General features: G+C 41.3%; 1 protein-coding gene across 4 annotated transcripts in view; it reads left to right on the top strand.

Moving 5' to 3' along the window:
* Positions 1 to 13444, top strand: part of plxna4 (plexin A4) — a 253832-nt gene extending 240388 nt beyond the window's left edge. For all 4 annotated transcript variants that reach the window (XM_085252416.1, XM_085252415.1, XM_085252417.1 and 1 more), the window contains exons 29-32: positions 1529 to 1698; positions 6116 to 6328; positions 8799 to 8949; positions 9332 to 13444. In XM_085252416.1, the coding sequence (XP_085108542.1) occupies positions 1529 to 1698; positions 6116 to 6328; positions 8799 to 8949; positions 9332 to 9427 (630 nt within the window). In that variant the 3' untranslated portion in view covers positions 9428 to 13444. The remainder of the gene's footprint in view (positions 1 to 1528; positions 1699 to 6115; positions 6329 to 8798; positions 8950 to 9331) is intronic.
* The last annotated feature ends 11103 nt before the right edge of the window (positions 13445 to 24547 follow it).

Here is a 24547-nt window from a genome sequence, read left to right on the forward strand (position 1 = left end):
AAACTACAGATCCCAGAATGGGATGAGGCAGGAAAAACAAAGCAGCTATCGTCATGACACATACTGTATAGTTCTCCACACACCTTCACACATGCACACGTCGCCTCTCAGCCTCTGTGAGTCGCTCCATTTTCCTGCCATTATCTCGTTCCTGAGTGCAGGAAGGTGGCTTCTGACTACGGACAGCGCATCGTCTTTCCAGATGGATTGTTTTTGAGGAATAACCAGTTTATCTTGGCTGGCCATCTCTCTTGCTGAGAAATGATTGGGCAGACAGGCAGTGTAATTGACTGCGTTTGGCTTTCACCTTACCAATAAATACCTCTCCTTGGCAACGCCACTCACATCTCTCATATTAGCTCCATCAGTGACACTCTTGAGTGTGGGTACAGGACGTGTTCACGTGTGTGGACTGGTGCAGGGAAGGATTGCATTTTCCCTCCACTTGTACACTTGAGAGTGTGTGTGTGCGCGCCTGTCTCAGCCTCCCTGTTTCATTGCTATCCCCAACGTCGCTTTCCTTGCATTTCAATGCGGAGGCAGATGGCATCAAAACATCCAGATGACACATTGTGTTTAGAGTGCAGTCTTAATGACAGGGTAGATGGTCGTGGGGGGGTTATGTTGGCAGTTTCAGCTCCACCAGGGACCAAGAGAACCCTGTGATGATGACAGTGTTGATAGTGGTGCACCCCTTGAGATCGAGGATGACGTAAAATGTCAAAGCCTAAGCACTAGTAGGCACATACACAGATTTCACTGTCTCTGCACACATGTACCCGATAGGCCTTCCCTTAGCAACTAGGAAGGCACGTGGGCTTGATATAGAGATGTGATACCGTCTGCATAGAAAAATGGTAAGCTGCCGGGAATGTGGGCCACATTAGAATTATAGCCATGATTGTCGAACTAACAGGATTCCCTCCTCCCATTCTCCCCTTCTATCTCTCCTGACTCTGTGATTTGGTCACCCGCTCCACCCAAATTGGATTTTTATTTGCCAATGCCTGTACACACCTCATCTGCCACACTCAATGGCCTCTTCTTCTGATAGGAAACTTGTGTGGTTTCATTTCCATCTCTGGCTCTCGCCTTTTTCCCGTGCATCCCATCAGCTCATTCTTTACAAGAGGATTAGATTCTCTCACTCTCTGTCTCTCTTCTCCTCCTCCTTCTTAAAGTCACCAACTTTAAATCAAATTAGGGTCAATGGTGCAGTGTGGGAGCTAATCCGGCAGCACAAAGAGGCTTAGGAGATGCGCCTCCTGTTCCTAGATATTATTAAAAGTCAGCTGTGAAATAACAATTTCCCCCATCAAAGCTGCAAGCAGATTTAAGGGCAGGGTCTGTGAGATATGAGTCAGACACATAAACATCGGCGCTGGGAGAGAAAGTGTCGTGCACTGCACAACTCAAACTGACACAGAAACAAATATACATATTAATGGCATTTCTGCTACTGTTAGTGAAGTTTTGAAAAATGAGAGAATGACTGAATCTTTGTAACTCTCCTCTCCTTGCTCTGTAGGGTACGCTACAGAAGTTTGTGGATGACCTGTTTGAGACCATCTTTAGCACAGCCCATCGAGGCAGCGCTCTGCCACTGGCCATCAAATATATGTTTGACTTCCTGGATGAGCAGGCCGACAAACACAACATCCATGACCCGCATGTCCGACACACATGGAAGAGCAACTGGTGAGTATCTGAATCTAAATATGCTGTGGGTGCTGATATGGAAATATGCATACACACCAAGTAATTGGTGTCAAGCGCACAGAATGGGAATGTTTAAGACTCCTTAAACAGTTATTTGGATCATTGATGGGCATTTTGATTTTTAAAAGTACTACAGGCACTCTGGCATTGCCTGGGTATTGCCCTGTCAGAGCCAAGTTTCACAATACGCCTCTTCCTTTCCTAATATCCATTAACCACAGGGGTGTGTAATCTTCATTAAAGCCAACCACAAGGGGCTAATCCAATTGGCTGCCAAGACTCTCCATCTATTATCATGGATAACTGGGCCAAAAAAAAAAATTCCTGTCACTGTGGAATTCTCTAAAGTGACAGATGTTCACTCCCGGGTGCAGAAGTACACCTCTAAATTAATATCTGCTGATTAATTTATACCATATTGACCTGTGAGTCCACCTTAAAAGGTTGGCTGGGGTTAAATAACTGACAGTGCCCTGGAATGGGGTGAGCAGAGGAATGAAAAGGTGAAGAAAAGGAAGTGAACACAGTGGGAGTTAAATGCACACTAATATCTCATTAGCCTCATAGCCTCTGCCAAGATCCCAGCATGCATCACTCAACCCAAGGCCCAGGAGAACCACAGATATTGGAGGAAAAATTTATGTGTATCGAGGGACGAATAGACATAAAGGAATGGGTAGGGACAGGCTGAAGGAAAATATTATTTACTTTATCTTATGAGCCTAATTTTAGGGTTTTTCTCTGTGTTACCGGGCCAGTCACAGTGTGTGTTAAGTGTTCTGAGAAGTCGACGTGCTTCTCCCCATTAGACTTTCACTGTAGGGCTATAAATAAAGCACAATTTATCATAGCACAGCCTGAGAAAAAGCCACTGAGACTGAGCACAGTTTGTGCTGATGCCACCACAAATACCTTCTCAGTGTGGAGCGTGCGTATGATTGTGCCCTTAAGCACCTCCCCGCGCGTGCATATGCATAACCTCATGACCTCATCTTAAAAGACTGCAATCTTGGCTTCAACAGAAGCCTTCGTTTTGTCTCATGGTAGAAAATAATAATGTCAGTGTCCCTTCCAAGCTGAGCCCCCATCCCATTAAACCTGTCAGTTCCACAGTTATTGTACACGCCATTAACTTCAACTGCAGCAGGAGCCCCTATATTCTACTACTACCCCCACCTTGAGGGTTCCCTTCCTTCTGTGTCCCCTGATATAACCTAACTTATGTTAGATCCTTCAGCCTTATACCATTGTCATATCATGCCAGTGTATTTGTTGCTATAGCTTACCAGTCAACCGTTTTGTTTTTTTTATTAGACGAATGTTTATAAGTTTGCGAAATCTATACTGAAATCAGATTGTGAACCACTATTTTCCCCCATTCAGTGAGAAAATTTTCATAATTTTTCTAAAATAAAAGCAGACAGTTGCTTTGGCATGATTAATGCTGACCACGTTTCCGTACACCCTAAAGACCTGAAAGTGACCTTAATGTATCGCTGAACTTTTATAGTCCAAGTCCTTTATATCAAAGCAAGACTATCAAAAAGAAAAAAAAATACTATGCCTTTCTATACCTCTATGATGCTGCTACACTACATTTTAAAATGTGCATTGAGCAGTGTGCAAAGTGCACAGTGCTAAATATGAGTGTAAATGACCACCAAGATATATTCAGATCAAACCAAACTGCAAAAGGCATGTTGTAAACACTATAAAACCTAATTATCATTTGTCCTGCACATCTTAACGGCTGAAATAGCCTTTAGATATGTAGATATTAGTTCTTCAAGCATTTTCTTGTGCTTGACTGTCAACAGAGATGCATAGTAACTTTGCCTATGCCTATGACGTGGTTGGTGGCACACCTTGCAGAATCACAACAGATGATTAAGGCAAATGTACTAGGTGTGGACAGTTTAACAGTTTAAACTTCTTTTTCAGCAGTTTTACTTCTTTTTGAAATAAACTGTATTTTCATGGTGCAAAGTTAAATTTAGTTAAACTGTTAGTTTTGTATGTATTGTGTGACAGAGTTGTAACATGTTTTGTATGTGTGTACAGTCAGTATGTGCGTACATGAGTCACTGGCTCCCAGAGCATCTCCAGATGGTATCTTTTGGATTAGTGGCAGTGTGTTAGTGTCCGCTCTCATCCTCACTCCTCTGTATTTGGTCCGCGTGTGTCCGTCTATATGCGCTGCATTTTGGGATGGAACAGACAGAATTTTAATTATTGTGCAAAACTGCCACATACACCCCTCTTTTCTGCCATCATACTGCAACGGAATCCTACTCAGATTGCTTACTACTACCACTGTGGCAGACCTAAGTATAAGGTGCCAATCACAGGAATAAAATAGCACAGTTTTGCTTACTTAGGCCCTGACTGGAACCAAACTCAGTCAGGTCACCTTTATAAAGCTGTTAATTCCAAATTTAGCTCACTGCATGTCTATGCCATAATGGCACCAGTGAGATGTTGTACATCACAACATCTGTGATTCTTTTCCTGCCAATGGTAAGCTAATTCATTAGGCCCATTCCTAAAATTGCAGATGCAAAGGGCTGCATGAGGTGGTTTTCAGGGACCACAAGGGGGACTTAGCTGTTTGCAGGTGTTGTTAGGTACCAGTGTTAAAGTGTGGATGCATTCAAAAAATAAGAGAAAAGCAACTAGTTAGAATCACATTTGTTCTGGTCACATTTTGCCTTTAGAACAGAAATAATTCTCCTATTTACATCTGCCCAGTTTTGGTAAAGATGCTGTCTAAACTGTTGCTTATTTTGCTTGCTTAATTATACAGTTTTGTTTTTTAAACTATATCACACCCTTTTATCAGTTTGAAATGACTGCACTTTCAAGTGATGAATCAGTGGGCCCTTTTCTTACTCTGCCAGCATAAAATCTTTAGGATATGAGATGCCCTTGATCTTGGCAGCTGATATTTAACCTAATCCCTAACCAAAAGGACCGATCATGACCATCATTCAGATTCCTAAAGCTACTCAGCAGGAGTAAACTCAGATTTGCCTATTTTCAATGGATAAGGCATACTTATTATGGTGGTAATTTTGCACACACAAAATTGTGCAAAATCTCATCATCTTAGAATCCATTGCCCCATTGAAACGCCAGCTTGTCAACAATCAAGACAGCACAGCAGCCGTGTTAATATTCCTTTGATCCCTGCACCTAATCCCACTAGATTTTTTGCTTAGATTAATTTTGAAGTCATAATGCTGAGTCTTTCCTCATTCTGAGTTTAAATCCTCTTTTGTTACATTACAGCTGAATATCTTTGTGGGTGGTTGTACTAGAATAAATGCTCAGTGGATTGTTGAGGAACATTGGCGGTACTTTAAATGAATGTGTTTCAGGTTTTGTTTTTGGTTTTTTTTTACATTTTATACTCTTTTTCTCCTACACGCAGAAACTTCTGTGTAGCGTAGACTGCAGCAGTGTCTGTTGATTTTTGTCACATCAGCTAAAAGCGCAGAGCCCAGAGAAAAGTAAAGATACAGAGATCCAAGTAACACTCAGCTTTTTCTTAATACCACCTGAGCCCCTTTCACAGCAATACACAGATAAAGCTGGCCCTATATCTATTCATTTTGGCAGAAACAAGCCCTGCAAATAAACAGACTTGTGTATTTTTATTATTCCTGACAGGCACAAAATAGGACCCACTTGCACAAACAAGGCAATATGAACTGTGTCACTGGGCGGCCCCCAGCGAGGACCCCTGGACACTGCGAGGAAAAAAATGAGAGCCAGCCACCACCTGGTTTTAAAGATAAAGGCTTTATTGAATTGAGCACACACATCAAATAGAGCACATCAGCAACAGCAGGGCCTGTGTACTAGCTTTGCAAAGTGAATGAATCCTCGTCCCTTCTGGCGAATAATATGTTCATGCCTATTGACTAGCTGGCTGTAGCAAATTTGAAAACGGCATTTAGGGACTTAATCTCAGAGCAGCTCAACCGGACATAGGCTGTTGTTTTACTTCACACTCTTTGTTCGCCCATTTGAATGGCTATTCAAGCATTCTGTCACCGAGACAGAACTGAACAATCACTGCAAAACTCTTTTTTTTTTTTTTTTTTTCCCCCCACAGGAAGCCTAACAGACTACATTAGTTAGCATGACTCAGTTTTAGATTTTATTAAGAGACTACCTTTATTTATTTTTTTTACAGGTGAAAGGAATTATATTAAAGAATTTCATATTGTTGTGTCCAGAATTGGAAATATCAAGATTGGGAAAATTAAAAGGAATTTAAAGAAAACAGCAACAAACAATTATTTATCAGGGAATGAAAAGTTAAAGTGCAAAAGCTGCATGAGTTTGAGTTTGATACTAAACTACTTTTTGTTCTCTTTTCCCTCTCTGACAGCCTACCTCTGCGTTTCTGGGTGAATGTGATTAAAAACCCCCAGTTTGTGTTTGACATCCATAAGAGCAGCATCACAGACGCCTGTCTGTCTGTGGTGGCCCAGACTTTCATGGACTCCTGCTCCACCTCAGAGCACCGCCTTGGGAAAGACTCACCCTCCAACAAGCTGCTTTATGCCAAGGACATCCCCAGCTACAAGAGCTGGGTGGAGAGGTAAGCTGTCAAGAAAAGCGCATGTGCATACACACCAATTACTGGATAGATGAAGAGAGAAAGAACCATCAGAAAACCTGCATTAAGCGTGTTTCATTCCAGCACACACAATGCGACTGTAGCAATGTGATCTATGAGCTGTGAAACCCAATCCAAATTACAATGCAGTGGGAATAGATGGGAGTGCCCAGGGCATAAGATCTACAGGACATAGGAGCCAGTGTGTGTGAGTAGGGGGGAGAGAAAAAAAAAATCAAGGGAAGCATTTTTGAGAGTTGCAGGCAGCAGAAGCCGGTAATTTGTTAAAATGGAAGTTTTATTAAATTTATTTGTCAGCAGGGGAGGCAAAGAGGTCCTGAATAAAAGATGGGGTACTGTGAAGTGGTTCCGAGTATTTATGTGGCTGTAGCGTTGTTGCAAAGCAAGCCTCAGGATGAGAATATATGTGCAGTGCTTGAATGGGTGGAACCAAATGAGGGGATTCAGGCTCGGGATTGTGTGGCTCTCTCTGGTCTCCTATAAGCGATGCATAAAAAAAGATATGCGTGGACAGAATAGAGCAGCTGCTACTGTGAGGGGAAAATGCTGGTTGCATGTTTTGTTTTTTAATAACTGCATATAAACAGGGAATGCCTGGTATCACAGAATGGCGTCAGTGTATTTTGTACTTTTACAAATGATTCTTTCAAATCAGTGATTACTGCAAAGTGAAACTGTCTTAATCTTTTTTAAAGAGCCACACTAATGGTCAAAAGTGGATCTTATGCCGTTTCACTTTACTGTCCAAAGTGCCACAGCAAGGGATTTACAGGTCAGAAAGAAACTGATCACTGTAGAGGTTCAGACGAGATATCCTACTGTTCTCTGTCTCCCTCCTCCTTTAGCTGGTTAGCAGGCCAGTGGATATCTCCATCCCTTGAAATCAGTGTGTCTCGCTCAGTACTACCCTGCTGAGACTTTGCTTGAAACACCACTTCAGCCACTAATAAATTACATAAGACAACAACTGCATTCAGCACTTCCATGCTATGCAGCTGGGCAGAGCCACGATATCCCAAAGCTTTTTACTTGCTACAATATGTTGATGTTATTAAAAAGGTGTTGTGAAGTGAAGCAGACCCGTGAGCTCCTGCCACCTGCTCTGAATTTGATGTGGGAGTTGAAGGTCTCCAGACAATGACAAATCCATCACACCTGTCATTACATTATTTGTATACAAGACTGCTTGCATATAAATCTATACCTTTAAAAGTATGGAATACGTGTGGTGGTTTTTCCTTTAACGGCTTTTAAACTTCAGTAGTAAACGTTACTGTAGAGACATCGGCACTTGCAACAAACTGGATGTTAAATTGGTAAAGCAGTATTTTTATTTCACTTCTGCAAATAATTGACCAACTAATTACCGGTATTTAAAGATTTCAATGAATTAAATTTAAAAAGTTGGTGGTGAAGAAGAATTCCAAAATGGGGTTGATCTCATTAGAAATATACTCACATTTTCCACCTAACACGACAACACTAGTAATGAAAGTGATCGCTGCAAAAGATATTTTGCAACAGCAAAAATGCAAACACTGCAGCAGTCTTTAATCCGCATAATTGTCACACATCAGTTCAGTTTGAGGCTTTCACAATTTCATATTGTGACAGGTTATTTCACATTTCAACAAAGAAACTACTGAACAGCTAGCTTACTTAGTAAAAAGTAACCTAACTGTAGTGGCTGGGCCTACAGCTATCTTGTGATTTATACAATGAAGACTTTAATTTTGCTTTCCATACATACCACCTCTCCCCCCCCCTTTATTGCTTATGCTTGCTTTAGTGAATGTTATGAGCTTGTTGAGTCCATTCTCATGTTCATGACACTAACAGGGCCCAGGTCAGAGCTCTAGCTTTCAGTACTGTGCAGTGTCAATACAGCTATGACCTCTGTGAGTAACACCCACCTGCCTTCTCCTTTGCTCTGTTAGCTCTGACAACTTGTTTCCTGGCAAATATCATCACACGCACTCCCAGAATTATCCATCCATACAACGGGCCTGTCCCCAAGTGGCTGTAGCTCCAGGAATTTAATATGTAAATAAGCAGCTTTAATCAACACAGTTGATATGGGCAACACAGCTGCTGCTGACAGTGACTGATTGCCTTTAGCTCAGTGCGGCGTGTGTGAGTATACTGTATGCTGCTGCAGTGTTCCATTTTAAAACATGAGGCCTCTCTGCATCTACAGGTTCCATTTAGGTCACTTTACTATGAAACGTGCTTTTCGTCTCTATGCTCCACGCATTAGTCAGGCATTCATAAACGATGAACTCCGAAGTAAACATCTGTGTAAAAATACATAACTGGGCATATTCTGCTTTCAAAATCATTTAGCACTTTTCCTTTTAGCATCTTTTTTTTTTTTTGCTGCTGTAAACACACCTTAATGCTTTGTATTGTTCCTCCTGCCCTCTCTTCACAGATACTACTCAGACATTAACAAGATGCCAGCGATCAGTGACCAAGACATGAATGCCTACCTGGCAGAGCAGTCGCGGATGCACATGAATGAGTTCAACACCATGAGCTCTCTCAGCGAGATCTACTCCTATGTGGGGAAATACACTGAGGAGGTACGTAATGCTGGGACCTATTACACCTTTGGGCAACACATCAGTGCTGTCGCTAACTAAGGGGGTACTTATAAGAGGCAAATCGTACCACGCCCAGGCATTTAACCCCCAAAAGTCATGAAAAGTCAATGAAAGAAAAGATAGTGTATTAAAATGTGGGAAGTAAAAGGGACTACCTGAAGCCAAGAACAGTGAGTGTAGGCCAGCTGGGTACAGTGGGACAGTCAAGCTCAAGCACTCCCCAAATCCAAGCCAGTATATCAATAGCTACAATCAATTTCTATAGTAACACAAATAGTAATTTGCTGGATTTTTAAAGTCCTGTTATGTTGAGTGCTTTTAGTAATAGCGTTGTGTGTCTTTTTCACGGTCACGCCGGCAGATTGTGTGTGCACTGGAGCAGGACGATGCAGCCAGGAAACAGAGGCTGGCCTTTAAGCTGGAGCAGGTGGTGGCCTTCATGAGTCTGGAGAGCTGAGAACCGCACTTCCCAGGGTGCACTGGGAAGAGACCCCGTCAGAAACCGAGCTGTGCCTGAGCGAAGACCTGTCCCCATCTTTTTTCATCATGTGACTTCCTCCCTCAGCCTTTCAGAGATGAATTCTTCCTCTAACTTTTTTTCTGCTTCCTGTTTTTGTTTTTTGTTGTTGTTGTTTTTTTCTTCCCATTCACTCTGCTGCATAGACTAGTTTACCTGAAGTTATGCGAGGGGTGGCCCGGAGCTGAGGTTGGCGTTTCCCCACAGTGCAATGTGGGGGATCCCTCAGCTTCACCACAGAGAAGCTTCAAGGGGTGATTGCTTGAAAGCTGGCCATATTGGCAATGTGTCGATCCCCCCCTGTTGGAAGGAAAGAGGGGAAAAACATTTTTATGTTGCCTTCAAGAATTTACACCGATAGGTAATTCTTTAAAAACCACAATGTTGGGTGTCCATTTTGTTGAGAACTTTTCAGAATAGGATAGTTAAAATAAAACCATCTCTAGAGTTCAGTTTATTGTAGTTCTATATTAAATATACAGAATCAAGAGGAAGCATCAACACTGATGACTGCAAGCCAAATGAACACCTCTGAAGAAAATTCATGCAAGGATGGTTTGCCAAGTTTACACTGTACCTTCAAGCAAAGCATACATATCCGTGAAATCTGGGGCAAATCCAGGCAAGCCTAGAATGTTCTTGTGTTCTTTAATGTAGCTGGAGTTGTATTTAAGAAAAAGACTGATGGGGGAAGGGAAGGATTATCGCTTCTCTGAACTTTTCCTTTACTGAACCATGATGAACTTTACAAACCAGAGCATCCCCAGCCTATAGCCCTTTGCGACATGCACACATTTTTACCTGGCCCAGCATACATTTAAGAAAGTGCTCATGATTTCTGCTTCCATTTGGCTTATATAGCTACTGCAAAATTAAGCTATTAGATGAAACCCTGGAGCCCCCGCCCAAGTTGGATCCTTTGTAAAAAAAGAAAAAGCACACAACCAACTCTGGAAGACAGTGTTTTGACTGCTGCTCCAAACACCAGTAGCAGTCTTTGCCTGGCTCTTGCCACTTCCAACCTTGTGTCGCCGCTGCGACGGTCTATCAAAGCACACACATGCACACAAAACGCACACACACTCAGCAGCTACCCAACATCCTGACTGCCCAGATTTCTACGCCAACAATGGAGGACGTAAAGGGAAGAGCTGACTGAAATGCACTGGGTAAGAAACTGCTTGATCAAGAAAAACAAGAATGATTCAATACAGCGTGTGCTACCTAAAGAGGCTCTGTTGTGAGAGTAGCACTTCTTTCCCGGAATGTCCCAAGTTTAAGACTTTTGTGTGAAGAAATCAAATGACACGGACTTAGTTGGTCAGCCAAAAACCAAAGGAGCTTGAAATTTTCAAAAATGGTCAAAAATGTATTTATAAAGTGCCACTGAGGAACTGACAAACAAAGGACTATGTATAAGACAACCACTTCTAAGACAAAAAAAAAAAATATTGTGACTTGAACTTTAAGCAACATGTGTGATTTTTCTGACCTCAGTGTGTCGAGGTGAGAGGCTCTGTGGGCGAGGTGATCCGATCCTCCTTTCTCTTTTCATCATCCCGGGTCTCTCTGGCTCTCGGCACACCGTTCACCCCCTTTTTCGTCCAGCTCCTGACTTACCAGTTTTTCTGTTTTGCACAAGCATTGGAGATGGTAGCTAGTTGCATACGGCAAAAACCCCAACTCCTGAGTGTGTAACTGTTTGAGGCGCTCTTGTCTGTATTAGTGTAGTTGTCCTCAGTGGCGGCAGGGGGCGGCCTTCTCCAAACCTCAAAAAAAAAAAAAGAGGAAAAAAGAAAAGAAATTAAAAAAAAAAAAAAGATCTGATAAAGCAGAGCAAGACGTGAGCATCACGGCAAGATAAACAGAAAATGATGGACATAGATAAGACTTGTTGGATGTGAATCCCCACTATGGGAGAGAGCGATGGAAAGATGGAGGCGCCCTCCGTACATTTTGACCTCTGCCCTTTCTTTTGCCTTGACAACGTGCCCCATGTGGTGATGTGAATGTGTGAAGACCGCCCTAGGTCCACCTTGGGTCCTTTATTGGCTTTTTAAGCGCATGTAAAACGTAAACAATTTAAGAAACTTATTTAAAAAAAAAAAAAGTGAAAAATAAGAAAATTAAGCCTTGCAATGATGATGTGGATGTGTTCTTTTATCTTTCTTTTGCTTGGAAGAATCAAGATGGAAAAAGTGGATTGTTCATGTTATAAAAACTATAACTTTCGTTTAAGGTGGAACCTTTATCCAGACCAGTCCCCCTATGACACAGTCTCGTCCCTATGATTTTTGTGACGTGATAGATGCTAAATAAAGGAGTTACTGTATACCTTTGCATGTTGACCTGTTTGGATGGTATGAAATTGAATTGCCTTGCAAAAAGATATTTAGAGACATCTACAACTGCTAGGGGCTTTTGAAGTCATTTCCAACACAACTGCTCATTTTCTGGATGTCATTTAAAGACAGCATGTACCCCATTTTGGATTTTCTTGTCCCATTTACTGTGTCCTCCATTATAGACCAGCACTCTTTGTGTGTGACAGCTGTGCCGCCTCTGCAGTTTAAATCTGGTCAGGCAGAACATTTCTTTTTATTGGTTTTATTTTTTCCCTATTGAAAACTGCGTTAGAGTATTTCATCGTGATAAATGCTCAACTTCCCAGAACAAAAAATCCCTCCTTTACAGTGATGAAGCCTGCCCATTTTTTTTTTAAAGAACAGAATATGTGCAGTTATGAAAACAGACGGGTGTGATTAGATGCAGGTTCACGTCCTAAAAAGCAACGAAGGATTGCCTCAATTTGCCAGCGCAAGATGTGAAAATGAACACCAAGAACAAATTAAGTAGGCCTATACCTCTAATTTATCATCCATAGCAGGAGAGGCGCATTAGCTTTATTAGACTTGTGTTTTAGACTGAGTTTAGCAAGTGACTCCTTTTTTTAGAGGGGTCATTGTCTGTTAACAACTTTCTGCAGCTTTTTGAGAGGTGATCAAAAGGTTTTGGGAATTATGTCTTTGTGCATGTTTATCTCTGCAGTGTACACTGGATGTCCTCCACTGCATCTCAAAACCAACCTTTCAAGTTGAGTTTCAATTAGCAGATCTGGAGGAAGTCACAGTAAGGCAAGTCTGGCAAATGTTGAGCGAACAGACTTTGTGTGGCCACAGAACCCCTGCGTTTCGAGTGCACTGCGTGGCACACACCACACTTCAGACAAGGAAAGTCTGAACCCTGAGTTTATATTTAGGATACAGAACCTACTGGAACATTTGTTCCATGCAAGTTTGGGCTCTACTATATACACACTCTGAATGTGCAAATTGGACTTTTGGGATTTCACCTTCAGGGTTATCAGCTAGTGTTAATCATATATGGTTGTTCATCTTCATTTCCAAATTCACAGAACTTTTTGATCACATCTCATGCAGCATACAGAACTTCTATTATTTCAATTTAGGATTAATTTTAGGGACATCCAGGTTTCTGTTCCCAGCTGTGTGTTACTAAATAAGGTGAGAGCCCTTGGCTGTGATTGCAAGTCTGCTCCCCCGGTGTCTCATCCTGTCTTTCATTTCTCCCCCCCTCACCCTGTCACTTCCCGGGCAACAAAGGTCGTCTGGTAGTAGCCACCTAGCGTTGCCAAGAGCACAGATAAAGTTTCCACCTTCAAACGTTTTCTAGGAACTAAAAATGTCCTCCTAGCTCAGTGTTATAGCAGATGTTACACAAACATGCTAGAAAAGACTTTTACTAGATCATATTTGAAAGATAAAGAGTATCTTATTGAGAGATGAAAACGAAACCTGGGGGATATAAGGCGAGCTTCTCTAACTTTGTTATAATTAATTGTATACCTGTGTATGTAAATATAATGCATTCCTATTTTGCAGTCAAGAACAAAATACTATTTGTAATATAGAATAAACTTTATTATGAAACCAAGCATTTCACGAGTCTCGTTGTTCCTTATTGTGCCAGTTTGTGAGAAAAACCTACCTACAGTGCAAGCAAAGTAACACAATTCCATAACAATCAGCTTATAAAGACTACACTGTGTCTTTATGAGCTGGATGGCACTAATTTCCTTTTCAATTCCCGTGACAGTCGCTACAGGGTATGTTCAGGGACGTAGAGGCCATCGCAAATCCCCCACTGTGGGGTGCCAGACAAAGCAGCAAAGAAAAGCCACACAATAATGCATGACAAAGAGTCAATTGTACTCTGGGATTTCTCATTACTCCCTTGCTGTTGACTTTATACATGCCAGGATACACAAGGGATAGAACTGTACTGTAGCTGCAAGATCTCTCCGATGATAAGAAACACCATCATCTTTAAATCTTTAAAAAAGGTTGTCCACATAATTTTAGACTTTAAGTGTCCAAATTAGTCAAAATATGGATTCATTCATTCATTCAATCAATCCTGCCCACAGTACCATTGGGGAAGATAAAGGAAACTGTGGATCTGGATCTGAATGCAAGTGGCTTCAAGGGTAAACCTCTAAATAAATATGTAAATTTGCATCCAGCAATCATAATGTATCTGAAGACTATCACACAGCAATGACATCCAATTCAGCTAAAGCCATTAACGTCATCATAGAGGCTGACACCGGCTAGCAAAGCATAAAGAAACATCCCTGCCAACTGAGAATTGAGGATGAAAGCTGAGGTACAAAAAGCTGGTTGATCCGTCGTGAGCAGCAGATAGTAGCACTGGATGGAGTCAGGTATTTTAGCAAGTAGGTATGCAAATGGCATCCTTAAAAATTATAGTCCTAAGCCACTGTTTTTACATCATTCATTGTTACAATTTAGAATGTAGAGGATTGGTTCTTGAGATATTACATCACATTTTTGAAGCAACATCCTAAGATTCGGTTTATACAATACACAAATACAGTGAGATATACCCCAGACCCGTAATGTATAAAAATAAAACATGAGAACACAAACAGTATCCTATTAACTGAAAAATTACTTGTACTATAAAAGTGACAGGGCATAAAAACTGTATGAATGAGAACAGAAAATGGTGATAGAATAAAAAAGATTATTCGAGAAGGAAGTACACAACAAAACAGAGCAAATGTATTTTGTTGTCTTAAGGTTCTAGAGACCAAGAAGGGGATATTTCCTGCATCTTATTGGAACTAAAGATCTATGTGGGACCAGAAAAGGTCTCAAAACAGAAGGAGAAATGATGAAAGTTTTTAATGAGCCTAGTGAAATTGCCTCAAAAGATTCAGGCCTCAACCAGCTGAACAGTTCAGACATCAAACGGAAGAGAGAGAAAAAACATGTCATCACCTTAAAGTTAAAAAAGAAAATCCTACATCTGCATCTTGCCAAATTTGTTAGTTTTCTAATTCCGCATTCCAAGCTGGATTTTTTTTTTTTTAATGTGGAAACTGGCTAATAGTGAATTTTCCAACTAATGTGCAACTCTGGCTTACTGGACCTGGACCTCTCATTGTATTTGGCTGCAAGTCAGCCTATTAACTTTGCCAACTTATGCAAATGCTGCTTAGCTCCTAATCTGTGTTGAAATAAAATAAGCTTCATGGGCTACCTCCACAGCTCCCGTTTATACTGTCAAGAGACAAGTTACAAAAGCCGATCGTCTTTAATGAGAGGCGTTTCCTGACATGATGTAACCAAATAACCAGGTCAAAAATATTAAGTAAACAGTCGCACTGGTAAAAGATTAGCTGAACCTGTAAGCTTCTTCCAGTTGAAGCCAGTCAAGCAGACCTGAAGCCATTCAGGAAATCAAGGAGGGAAATCCCTGCCTCTAAGCGCATGTCACTCTGCAGAGCTTAGCTGCAGTAAAGACATAACTGGTTTATTTTACTCTGCAACCTGCATTATTCAATGTCGTACATCAAAGGCAGCCAAAATGCACACTTTAATGTATTAAGTTTAATTTGGCTCACCGGCTTCGTTATCTCACAAAACACACAACCTCACAGGAAACTCTTTGTAACATCAACTTTTCCAACCGGTGCAGCTGCACAATAAAGCACAACACTACTTCATTACAACAAGGCCATCTTTAAAACACCTTCCCTGAAACACCCGGGGCTGAAAAAGTCAGAGGTAAGGTTTAAAAAAAAAATGAGTAAATGGAAAACAGGAGTGACAAATGAGGAAATAGAAAGTTCTGTGCAGCACAGGAGGGCAGCGAAAGTGTGAAATGCAGAAAACAGGGTGACAACCTGCTGGACGGGTATATATGGATGTGAGAGGCTGCAGCACTCCAGCAGGCTTAGTACCTGACGAGGACGAGAGATTGAATTGGCCTAGTGTCACCCTCCATATACCAACCAGTGAACTGGGAGTAATGGGTGAGAAATAGAAAGAGGGAAGGTGGAGGGAGAAATAGCAGTAGGGAGAGGTGGGGGGGCTGCCAAGTGTTACCCTAATTTTCTGACTAGTGAGCTGGGAATAATGGAAGAGGAGAGAGGCAACTCTGTGAGGTGATGGGTTGAGAAAGGTTGGATGGAGGTATCAGAGGGGCAGGATGATCGAGGGCCGGCTATGATTGCTTTGCACCGAGGATGGTTTTCCACACTCCCATGATCACCACAGCTCTTTCACCTCAAATCCCCACCCTGCCATCACATCCCCAAGCACTGATGTGATGTGGCTATGGAGGGGAAAAAAACAAAAAACCTGAAGGTCCATCCACATGGAGGTCGAGGGATGGAAAAGAAGAAGTAGTGAGCGGTTTGGTGCTGTTGAGACATTCGGCATGTTGCAGGGCATGCAGGCTTACAGGGCAGGACAATCAATAACGCTGGACCTGCTGCTTTAGGGACTTGAACCCATAATCATTCCTTGGTCACCTTAGCTAAAAAGACTGATCTTCAAGAAGAGAAACTATATTTACTGTCAACAAAGCAATTCAAATGACTAATCTCACCATCAGCTTCTAGGTCAAAGTTCCCTCACAAAGAAAGACTTGAACGAAACTAATGTTACAGAAAGATACGAGGAAGTTTTCAAATCCAAGCTTGTGCACTTTATGGCATGGTGGCATGCTCATTACTTGCACATATACCTAAGTTGTGTTTAATGGTTTGGTTTGGCTAATACCACCCACCTGACTAAAGGGGGAGGAGCCAGAAGTGTCAAGTATTAGAAGGTGAAAACAGCTCGATTCTTTTTTTCTTTATTTTTATTTTTTTTTAAATCATCTGTTGTCAACCTCTGTCATACGCATCTTCGGTGGAGCTGGGAGCTGATCCTCGATGAGGCCTTCCTCAAACCACAGCCTCTGGCCTAACTTGTTGCTTTGTTATTATTGGTCATTAGCTGTACCCCGCCTCTCGCCCTATGACAGCTGGGATAGGCTCCAGCGCCCCCCGCGACCCTGAAAAGGAGAAGCGGAAGCGAATGGATGGATGGATGGTCATTAGTCATTTACATTTGTGTCCTTGCTAGTGAATTTCCAACTCTCTGCATAAATACGGTCTCTCATCCACATTTGAGCTTCACAAATGTGCATGAAAGCATGTAACTGCATGGGTTAATATTTAGAATTAAAAAAAATCACCACCACAAGTTGAATCACAAAACAATGAAATCCATCACAGAATATTACCAAAGATATTATCCATATAGGCCCTTTAATTATTATTTAATTATAATAATTTGTACATTTTTAATATATGACCACTTTCAGCTCAAAACTAAAGCAAAAAAAATGTTCAACTGGGCTCATTTCTACTAATTTTGTAGTTTTTTTATTCAACGTAGAACGATGATTATTCACACTGTATCAGAATCAGCAGCTCTCACTACATTCCCTCAGAGTATCTCCTCACCTTCACTGAATTACAGCAGGTTAAGTTGCTGCATTGTGTCCATAGAAGGACAGCTTCACGAATATATTGAGCTAAAGTAGAAAGTATTTCAGTTTGGCAAGCATTCATCCTTGCCAAGACTTTTACTAAAACATCTGGCTCTTGCTTGTGATTTCAAGTTTTGGAATTGAATTTTTCGTGTGGCTGCTATCACTGGCTGCTTTTCTGACTACCAGACTGGCAGGATGGATGACTTGATGATAGCAGAACAGTCTGGACACTGGTTGACGGGTCTAATTTCAGCAGTGGACTCAGATATTGACAACTGCACACAAGCAGATGGAAGTAATTTCCGATATTAGTCTATTCTCCTCCGTCTGTTCTGTCTTGGTAAACATTTGTGTTGCTGGTAACAGGAGGGATAGAGTGGGAGAGAAATGAGACGGACATGGATACATCCAGAAAAACCCCTCATAGTACAGATGGAGAATAAAGATACAAATCTGTCAAAGGGTTTAGAGCTAAGACTTTAAGTGACCTTCAAGCTGAGGTGTACACTGTGAGTCTGCTGAGTCGAACCAGTAAAAGTATAAGTGTGCGATAGTTCTACCAGACAGAACTCGAGTCCTGTGTAATGCATCACCTTCTAACTCCAGGATAACCGGTGCAAATGCTAAAAATTATTCTGATGATACCAAACTCCATCTCTGAAACCTTCATTCCAGCATTGCTGACTACTTCCACTGCATAAATAAGCTGTACAGTTGCAGAGTCAAGAAAAACAGCCTGTTATGGTAAACATTATTACACCTATAACGCACACACAATCTCTCTTCTAAATCCCCCTCCCCGCATTTCAGCTCCTAATCAATAAGATCCATGGAATTCCTTTTAAGGAGCCCATTTGCTCCTCGGACTCCAGCGAATTACCAAAGCTGCGTGAGCCTGTACAATACAATAAATTGATTATCTGGTTCAGATGTTCATTGAATTTATTTTGATTCTATTGTCTGCTTTCATGCCTGGCACGTTCTTCCTCTTGATAATGGATTACAGCTGTGTAGCAGATCGGTACGGTTTTGTGCTCTTGGAATGGTTTTAAACTGGAATTTCAAAAAACATTCCTAAGCCATTACTTGCAACAAAACAACTTTATATTAAAGGTACATATACTGTATTCAACAATAACTATTGTTCAGATCAGTAGTATCTTTTGTCATTATAAAACTAGTATCCTCTTAACATGAGCAGGTACCACAAAACAAGACCCTGATAAATATGCGCCATTCTTACGTAATAAAATACAAAACCATAAATTTTAATGACCAAATAACTCAATTAGTTAAAAAGACAATGTTTAGTATCCCCCAGTTTAATGCGAGGCATGGCTCATAACTACTCTGAGACTTATTAAACTGCACAGTTATTCGTTTCCTTCCTTTTTATACTTAGGAAATCCATCATAGCACAAACACACTGCAATGAACAGAGCCTGTAATGAGTTACAACTTAAAGGGGAAAAAAATGGGTATTTTTTTTAATCATTCTCTTTTTTTAAAATAAGCGTTAGGTGACTACAACTGAACTCTCTCTTCTTAGGGTCACTTGAGAGATCTTTTTAAGCTTTTCTTCAAGCCAGGAACAAATTGACTAAACTTGCTGTAATTTAGTTATTTACAAAAAAAAAAAAAAAAAAAAAAAAAAAAAGAGAGTGTCCATGGAAACTAAGGCTTTAATAGGTACCGGTGTGCTACAAATATGCATGCCATTAACCAACTAGGTATTGGTGAAAATCTGCACCTTATTATAAGTATATTAACTGTTATTCAAGCTTTCTAGCCATACACAGTTATGCAGCTGAGACTGAGACATAGTAATGACCCAAAAATAAACCATACTGTTAAAGATTTTTTTTAATAAAAATCAGTGGAACAACACTAACATAAAAAAAAATGCATGACTGCTAAAATTAGAAACTTCCCACCTTTGAATTATGCTGAAAAACTAGTTAATGCATTTGTGACTTGTAGGCTGGAATTTCTTAGTATCAGGTTTTCTAAACGCTCTCTGAAAGCCTTAAACTTGTAGTACTAACAGGGACCAGAGAGATGGAGATAATATTTCTCTTATATTAGCTCTATTTGTTGCTGGCTCTTGATAAATCCAGAACTCTATTTACAATCCTAAAATAAAGTTTTGAATGATCAGGCCCCATCATATCTTAGAGACTTTTAAGCACAGACTTTCTACAGTTTCCAAAAGTAATGGGAGGCCGAGCCTTCACTTATCTCCTCTGTGGCACCAGCTCCCAGTTTGGATTCTGGAGTCAGACACCCTCTCTATTTCTAAGATTAGCCTTAAAACTGTCTTTTTAGATAAAGCTCAGGGGACCCTGAACCATTCCTTACAGAAGTTATGCTGCTATAGGCTTCACATTATATAATGAGTATTTCTTTTCCACTCCTATGTTTTTTTCATATGCCCTTCCTCCATTCTTCCCCCCAACCAGTTATTGCAGATGGCTGCAGTTCCCTGAAGCTGGCTCTAACAGGCTTCTTTCTGTTAAAAGCGAGTTCTTCCTTCCCACTATCGCCAAATGTTTGCCCATAAAGGATCATCTGACTGTTGAGCTGTTGTCTGCGATATCGTAGGATCTTTACCCTTACAGTCTAAAGCACCTTGAAGCATCTGTTGTTGTAAATTAGTGTAATTTAAATCAAAATTAATGAAACATGCAATACAGAAGCCATTTGTTGTCGTCTATTATGTCAGCAACACCACTGCTAAGAGAAATGGTGATATGCTAATTGTTTGAACTGTCAAAATGAAATTGCTCAAAACAAAAGTTACCCATATGGACATTAAAGCCTTTACAGCTTATCCAGAGGTAAAAATAAATACATAAATACAATTTCTAATTTAGTGAGTGCACAAAAGGATGATCATGAGTAATGTTATATTGATTGTGTGTAAGATAAAAGAGTAGAAATATGAAGAAATTGAGAGAAAATGACGATTTGCTGCTCTTTAATACAGACTCAAACATTGGCGATGATAATATCAGGAAAAAAATACATCTGTTTTTGTGAGCCGATCTGGTGAGCCAGCACACAAAGGGCAGCCCTGTATCATAGTCAGCCACCTGTGGGCTTTTGTCCCTGGCCCGTCACGTCACATATCCCCGCCATGTTAGCCTGTCTACAATGGACAGGAGCCCATCAGCTGGATTCAGCACTGGCCCTGGCCTCTGTGATCTGACTGCTGTATGATACACAAAGCAAAATCCCACTAGACAGACTCACACAGGGATTAACACAAATACCCCCCACCCTCACCCAATAAAAAAAAAAAAACCCATATGTGAACAAAGCCACACACGTTTTCACAGCTTCTCCAGCACCAACATTATGAATATGAATAACCCTCTGGCCCAGATTTTAGCGAGCTGTACCATTCGGTGCTGCGTTCAAGCCTTCAAGATGTCAACACAGCGACAGAAGGGCAAACTGAGAAACAAATCTAACAACACAGTGTGGGCCAGCAATAGGCTATAGGCATCAGCCAGTGATCGAGGGTGATGAGGGAAAAAAGGGGTGTCCCAGTGCTGGCCCAATATGCTTTATTTAGCAGAGCAAATCTGAGCAGAGCCCAGTGACTTGCACCAGTTGTTTATGCACTAAAAGTCCATGTGGTGAACTAAAAACTTTGCAATTCAAGAACCTAACTTGTCGAGAGACTTGTGACGACAGCTTGCTGAGAGGGTACAGATTGTAGAGGGGTACAAACGATGGCAGGAAGATCTACCTCTAATCCAATTCAGTGGCAGCCATTTGAATAATTGATGTGGGGACATAAATTGGTTCATTCCAGATGTCCCCTGCTCCCTTAATCAATACTGATTCCCTTAATCAATGGTTGGCTGCCCAGCCCATGACTTTGGCTGTTCTACCCCCACACAGCCAGGCTGCAGCCAAAGCTTCCCACAGTCCGAGTCACAGGTGGTTGGCTGCAAAGTGGCTGTTTGCAGTGATAGACTCTGGGTAATTGAGGCTCTTACCCGGCGGGGTTGGGGTGGTGAGAGCAGTGGTGGGGAGACTGCAGATTGGTCTCTTTTGTGGAGAAGGCACATGGCTTCCATTGGGAAATAACTGCAAACTGATTCCAAGACTGCCTTGAAAAGAAAACTTTCATCATGGAGAGAGCGACTTGATTAATTAAAAGACAGAGGAACATGGATAGATGCTCTAGGTTGGTAACTAGCTAGAGTGATATTCAGCGTGACTTTCCTAGAGATGTGAGAAAGGGCAAGAAGACACTCACTTGCTGCATAAAGAACCTGAACTTGCTCATTTCTATGCTAATAATCTGCATACAGAAAAGCTGACAAATATGGAGTACACACACACACAGAGCCAGATAATAGTGGGCAGAAGGAGCTGTGTGCCAGGATCCCAGGACAGAGTGGAGCATAGCAGTGTGTGACAGCTGTGTGGCACAGCTGGGGGAGACAGATAACCCTCAGTCTGTATGAGCTGACAAAACATCCCTCCTCAGAAGACTGAACACAACTTCACCTGGCTCTGCTTGCTTTCTCATCATCCCTCTGTACCCGTTGCTCTTGTTGTTCCTCTAAATACCCCTCTCTTTCAAACTGCCTCTCATTTTCTACTCCCACAATCCATGTGCCCGTTACATCCCTCACCTTTTCAATATCCTTTTCATATCTGTTCCTTTTCAAAATGTAGCCTGCAGCTGACAGGACACCGTCTAGCACCTGGCTAGAGTGGGCTGCAGGCTGCCAGCAGGACACTTGCGGTGGTCTATAAATGTCAGGGTATAAGTGTCAGGGGGATGTAACGGGCAAAAGGACTCACATCCAATAACAGGTATAAAGCACAGGCAGCTAATTTGTTAAGGAAGAGAATAAATACAGTGTGCTGATCAGGAAAGAGAAAATTAACATAACAATCAAATCTGGCACATGTCTTAAAAATCATGTTTCCAACAGACTTTTGTTACATCTTTCACACAGCTTCAGATGACACCTGCAGAGCCATTTCAAGTTATGCAAAAATCCGTTTCTGGGACGGTGCTGCATGCTTGATGGAATCCCTAGAGATCGCGGCACAGACGTGCCTGCTGTATTCCTGCAGTTTGTTGATTTTTCAGCCCCAACGAATTATTAAAGCATCGAAGTCTTGACATATTATCATCATCCAATAAATCAAGATGTGTCCATTTCTATTTCACATCTGAAATAACAAAAACATGATAGCAAGATGGATTTCGGACTCTACAATTGTCAATAATGAAGCCACAACATGTGTTTATAGCACCGAATAACTAACCAAAACCGAAATGACAACTGCAGATGGGGACCTCTTAAGGGGGAATTGCACTTCAACTTGCATTAAACAAGTTGCAAGTATATTTGAACCAACAACATAATTGGGGTTCTTAAAAAGCTTTTTGTGAACATTGCTAGCCATTTTGTAAACGCGTGCAGAATACAGCACATGTATGTAAACTGTGTTTGTATGCTTGCTTATGCTGATGTAATGTTTAATATCCAATCAGCATTCAAACACACACTTTGGCTCTGAAGTCTTGCTTGGAGCTGACTGGCAGCATCCTTGGAGGGAGGCACAGCTATAATCAATTTACACAGCAATCACAGATCTGCACACAGCAACCTTCAACAAGTCCTTGAAAGCTTGAATCTCTCTGCTGATCACAAGCCGTCAGCAGAAGCTGATTAATGAATTAGATGTTCATATGTGCGTTTAAAGTCACACCAGCTCTGCTACAGTAGTAATCCTCACACTAGCGTTTGGCAGAATGAAAAGCGGCTATCCGTTATGTCTGGCTGTATTTAGAATCAAATGTCGCATACGTGATAAGAGTCACTCTGAATTTTAAAAGTGGGACAACAGAGCACATTTTTAATGAAAAATAGGAAGGGAACAGTGACAGGGTAGAGTGAAAAAAAAGCAGGAAGCTGGTGGTATGATCTTTTAAAGTTATTAAACATATAGGAATGAAACCAAGTCCTTTTTATATAAGTCAGATATAACAAAAACGATGAACTACGGACTGAAAAAAACCACAAGGCACAACCTCATTATTTGTAAATGCAGAAAATCTGTCAAACTGATACGAGTGTTTCCTCCCATTTCTTTGCAATATAAATGTTGCTACTAATTTTACTAGATACACATAGGAAAAAAATGGAAGGATGCTTGCTGTACTCTGTCAAACAGGAGATACGGCAGAGCGAGACACTTGTTGTGAGACGCTCGCTCACTGTCAGTATCCATCTGTTTACCTTGCTGCCAAAATGGCGCTGGTGAGGAAAAACAAGTGTTCTCTTCAAAGGCCATTAAAAATGGATGCGGGAATTAACAGATCATACGATTTTGGTGGTTGTTTTGGTTTTTTGTATGTGTGTTTGTTTGTTTTTCCAAAGCTCTCAGACCACTTTACGCCTCGGGTTGAAAGATCACCACTCTAAAACATCTCATCACATAACGACAATACTGAATCCCCCACCGTTATGAACCTGAAACACACTTGCAGCTAATGAGCTGAGCAATTAACTTCTAAACGTGCAGAAACTCTGTCACCAGGGAGTTAACCACATGCGCTGCCTGTACGAAACAAAATATAATTGATTGTTCCCATATTTTAATCAGCCTAAAAAGGGAGGCGCTGGTGGAAGGATGAGGTTTTAGGACTCAATCTGCTAATCGATCAACCTGACACAGGTGTTGACAACCTGCCATCGGGAGTTGACAGTTAAATGTCCAACAGCTCGTCACAGGAGTATATGTGACAGATCTAGTGTCGGGTATGACTCGTAATGGGCCCTTGGGTCCCACCGCAGCCAGCAAGAGTGTCATTTAGGTGCCCAGAGGTCACATTCTAGTCTAGCAAACACAAACAGCCCTGTTGGTAACCAGGGACATCATTGTCACTGGGCACTGAAGAGTGTGTGCGTGTGGGTGTGTGTAGAGACAGTGTGAGATGGAGGGGGTTGTCTTTAAGGAAAAAGAACGTACTGACAGAGTGGAGACAAAGTGGAGAGGGAAATGCACTTTTCAAATGTCACCTTGCCTTGCCACCCTTTATGCTCAGAGAAAGAATGGTGTGAAATAGTAAAAAAAAAAAAGCTTCTCGTTTTCAGAACGTCTTGGGATGTACAAAGGAAAAGGAAGCTAAATCTCTGGTATGCTGATATG

Source organism: Mchenga conophoros, linkage group LG17 (assembly GCF_057382185.1).
Source record: "Mchenga conophoros isolate Kocher_MC1m ecotype Shallow Benthic linkage group LG17, M_conophoros_male_GT1.1, whole genome shotgun sequence".
NCBI lineage: Eukaryota > Metazoa > Chordata > Actinopteri > Cichliformes > Cichlidae > Mchenga > Mchenga conophoros.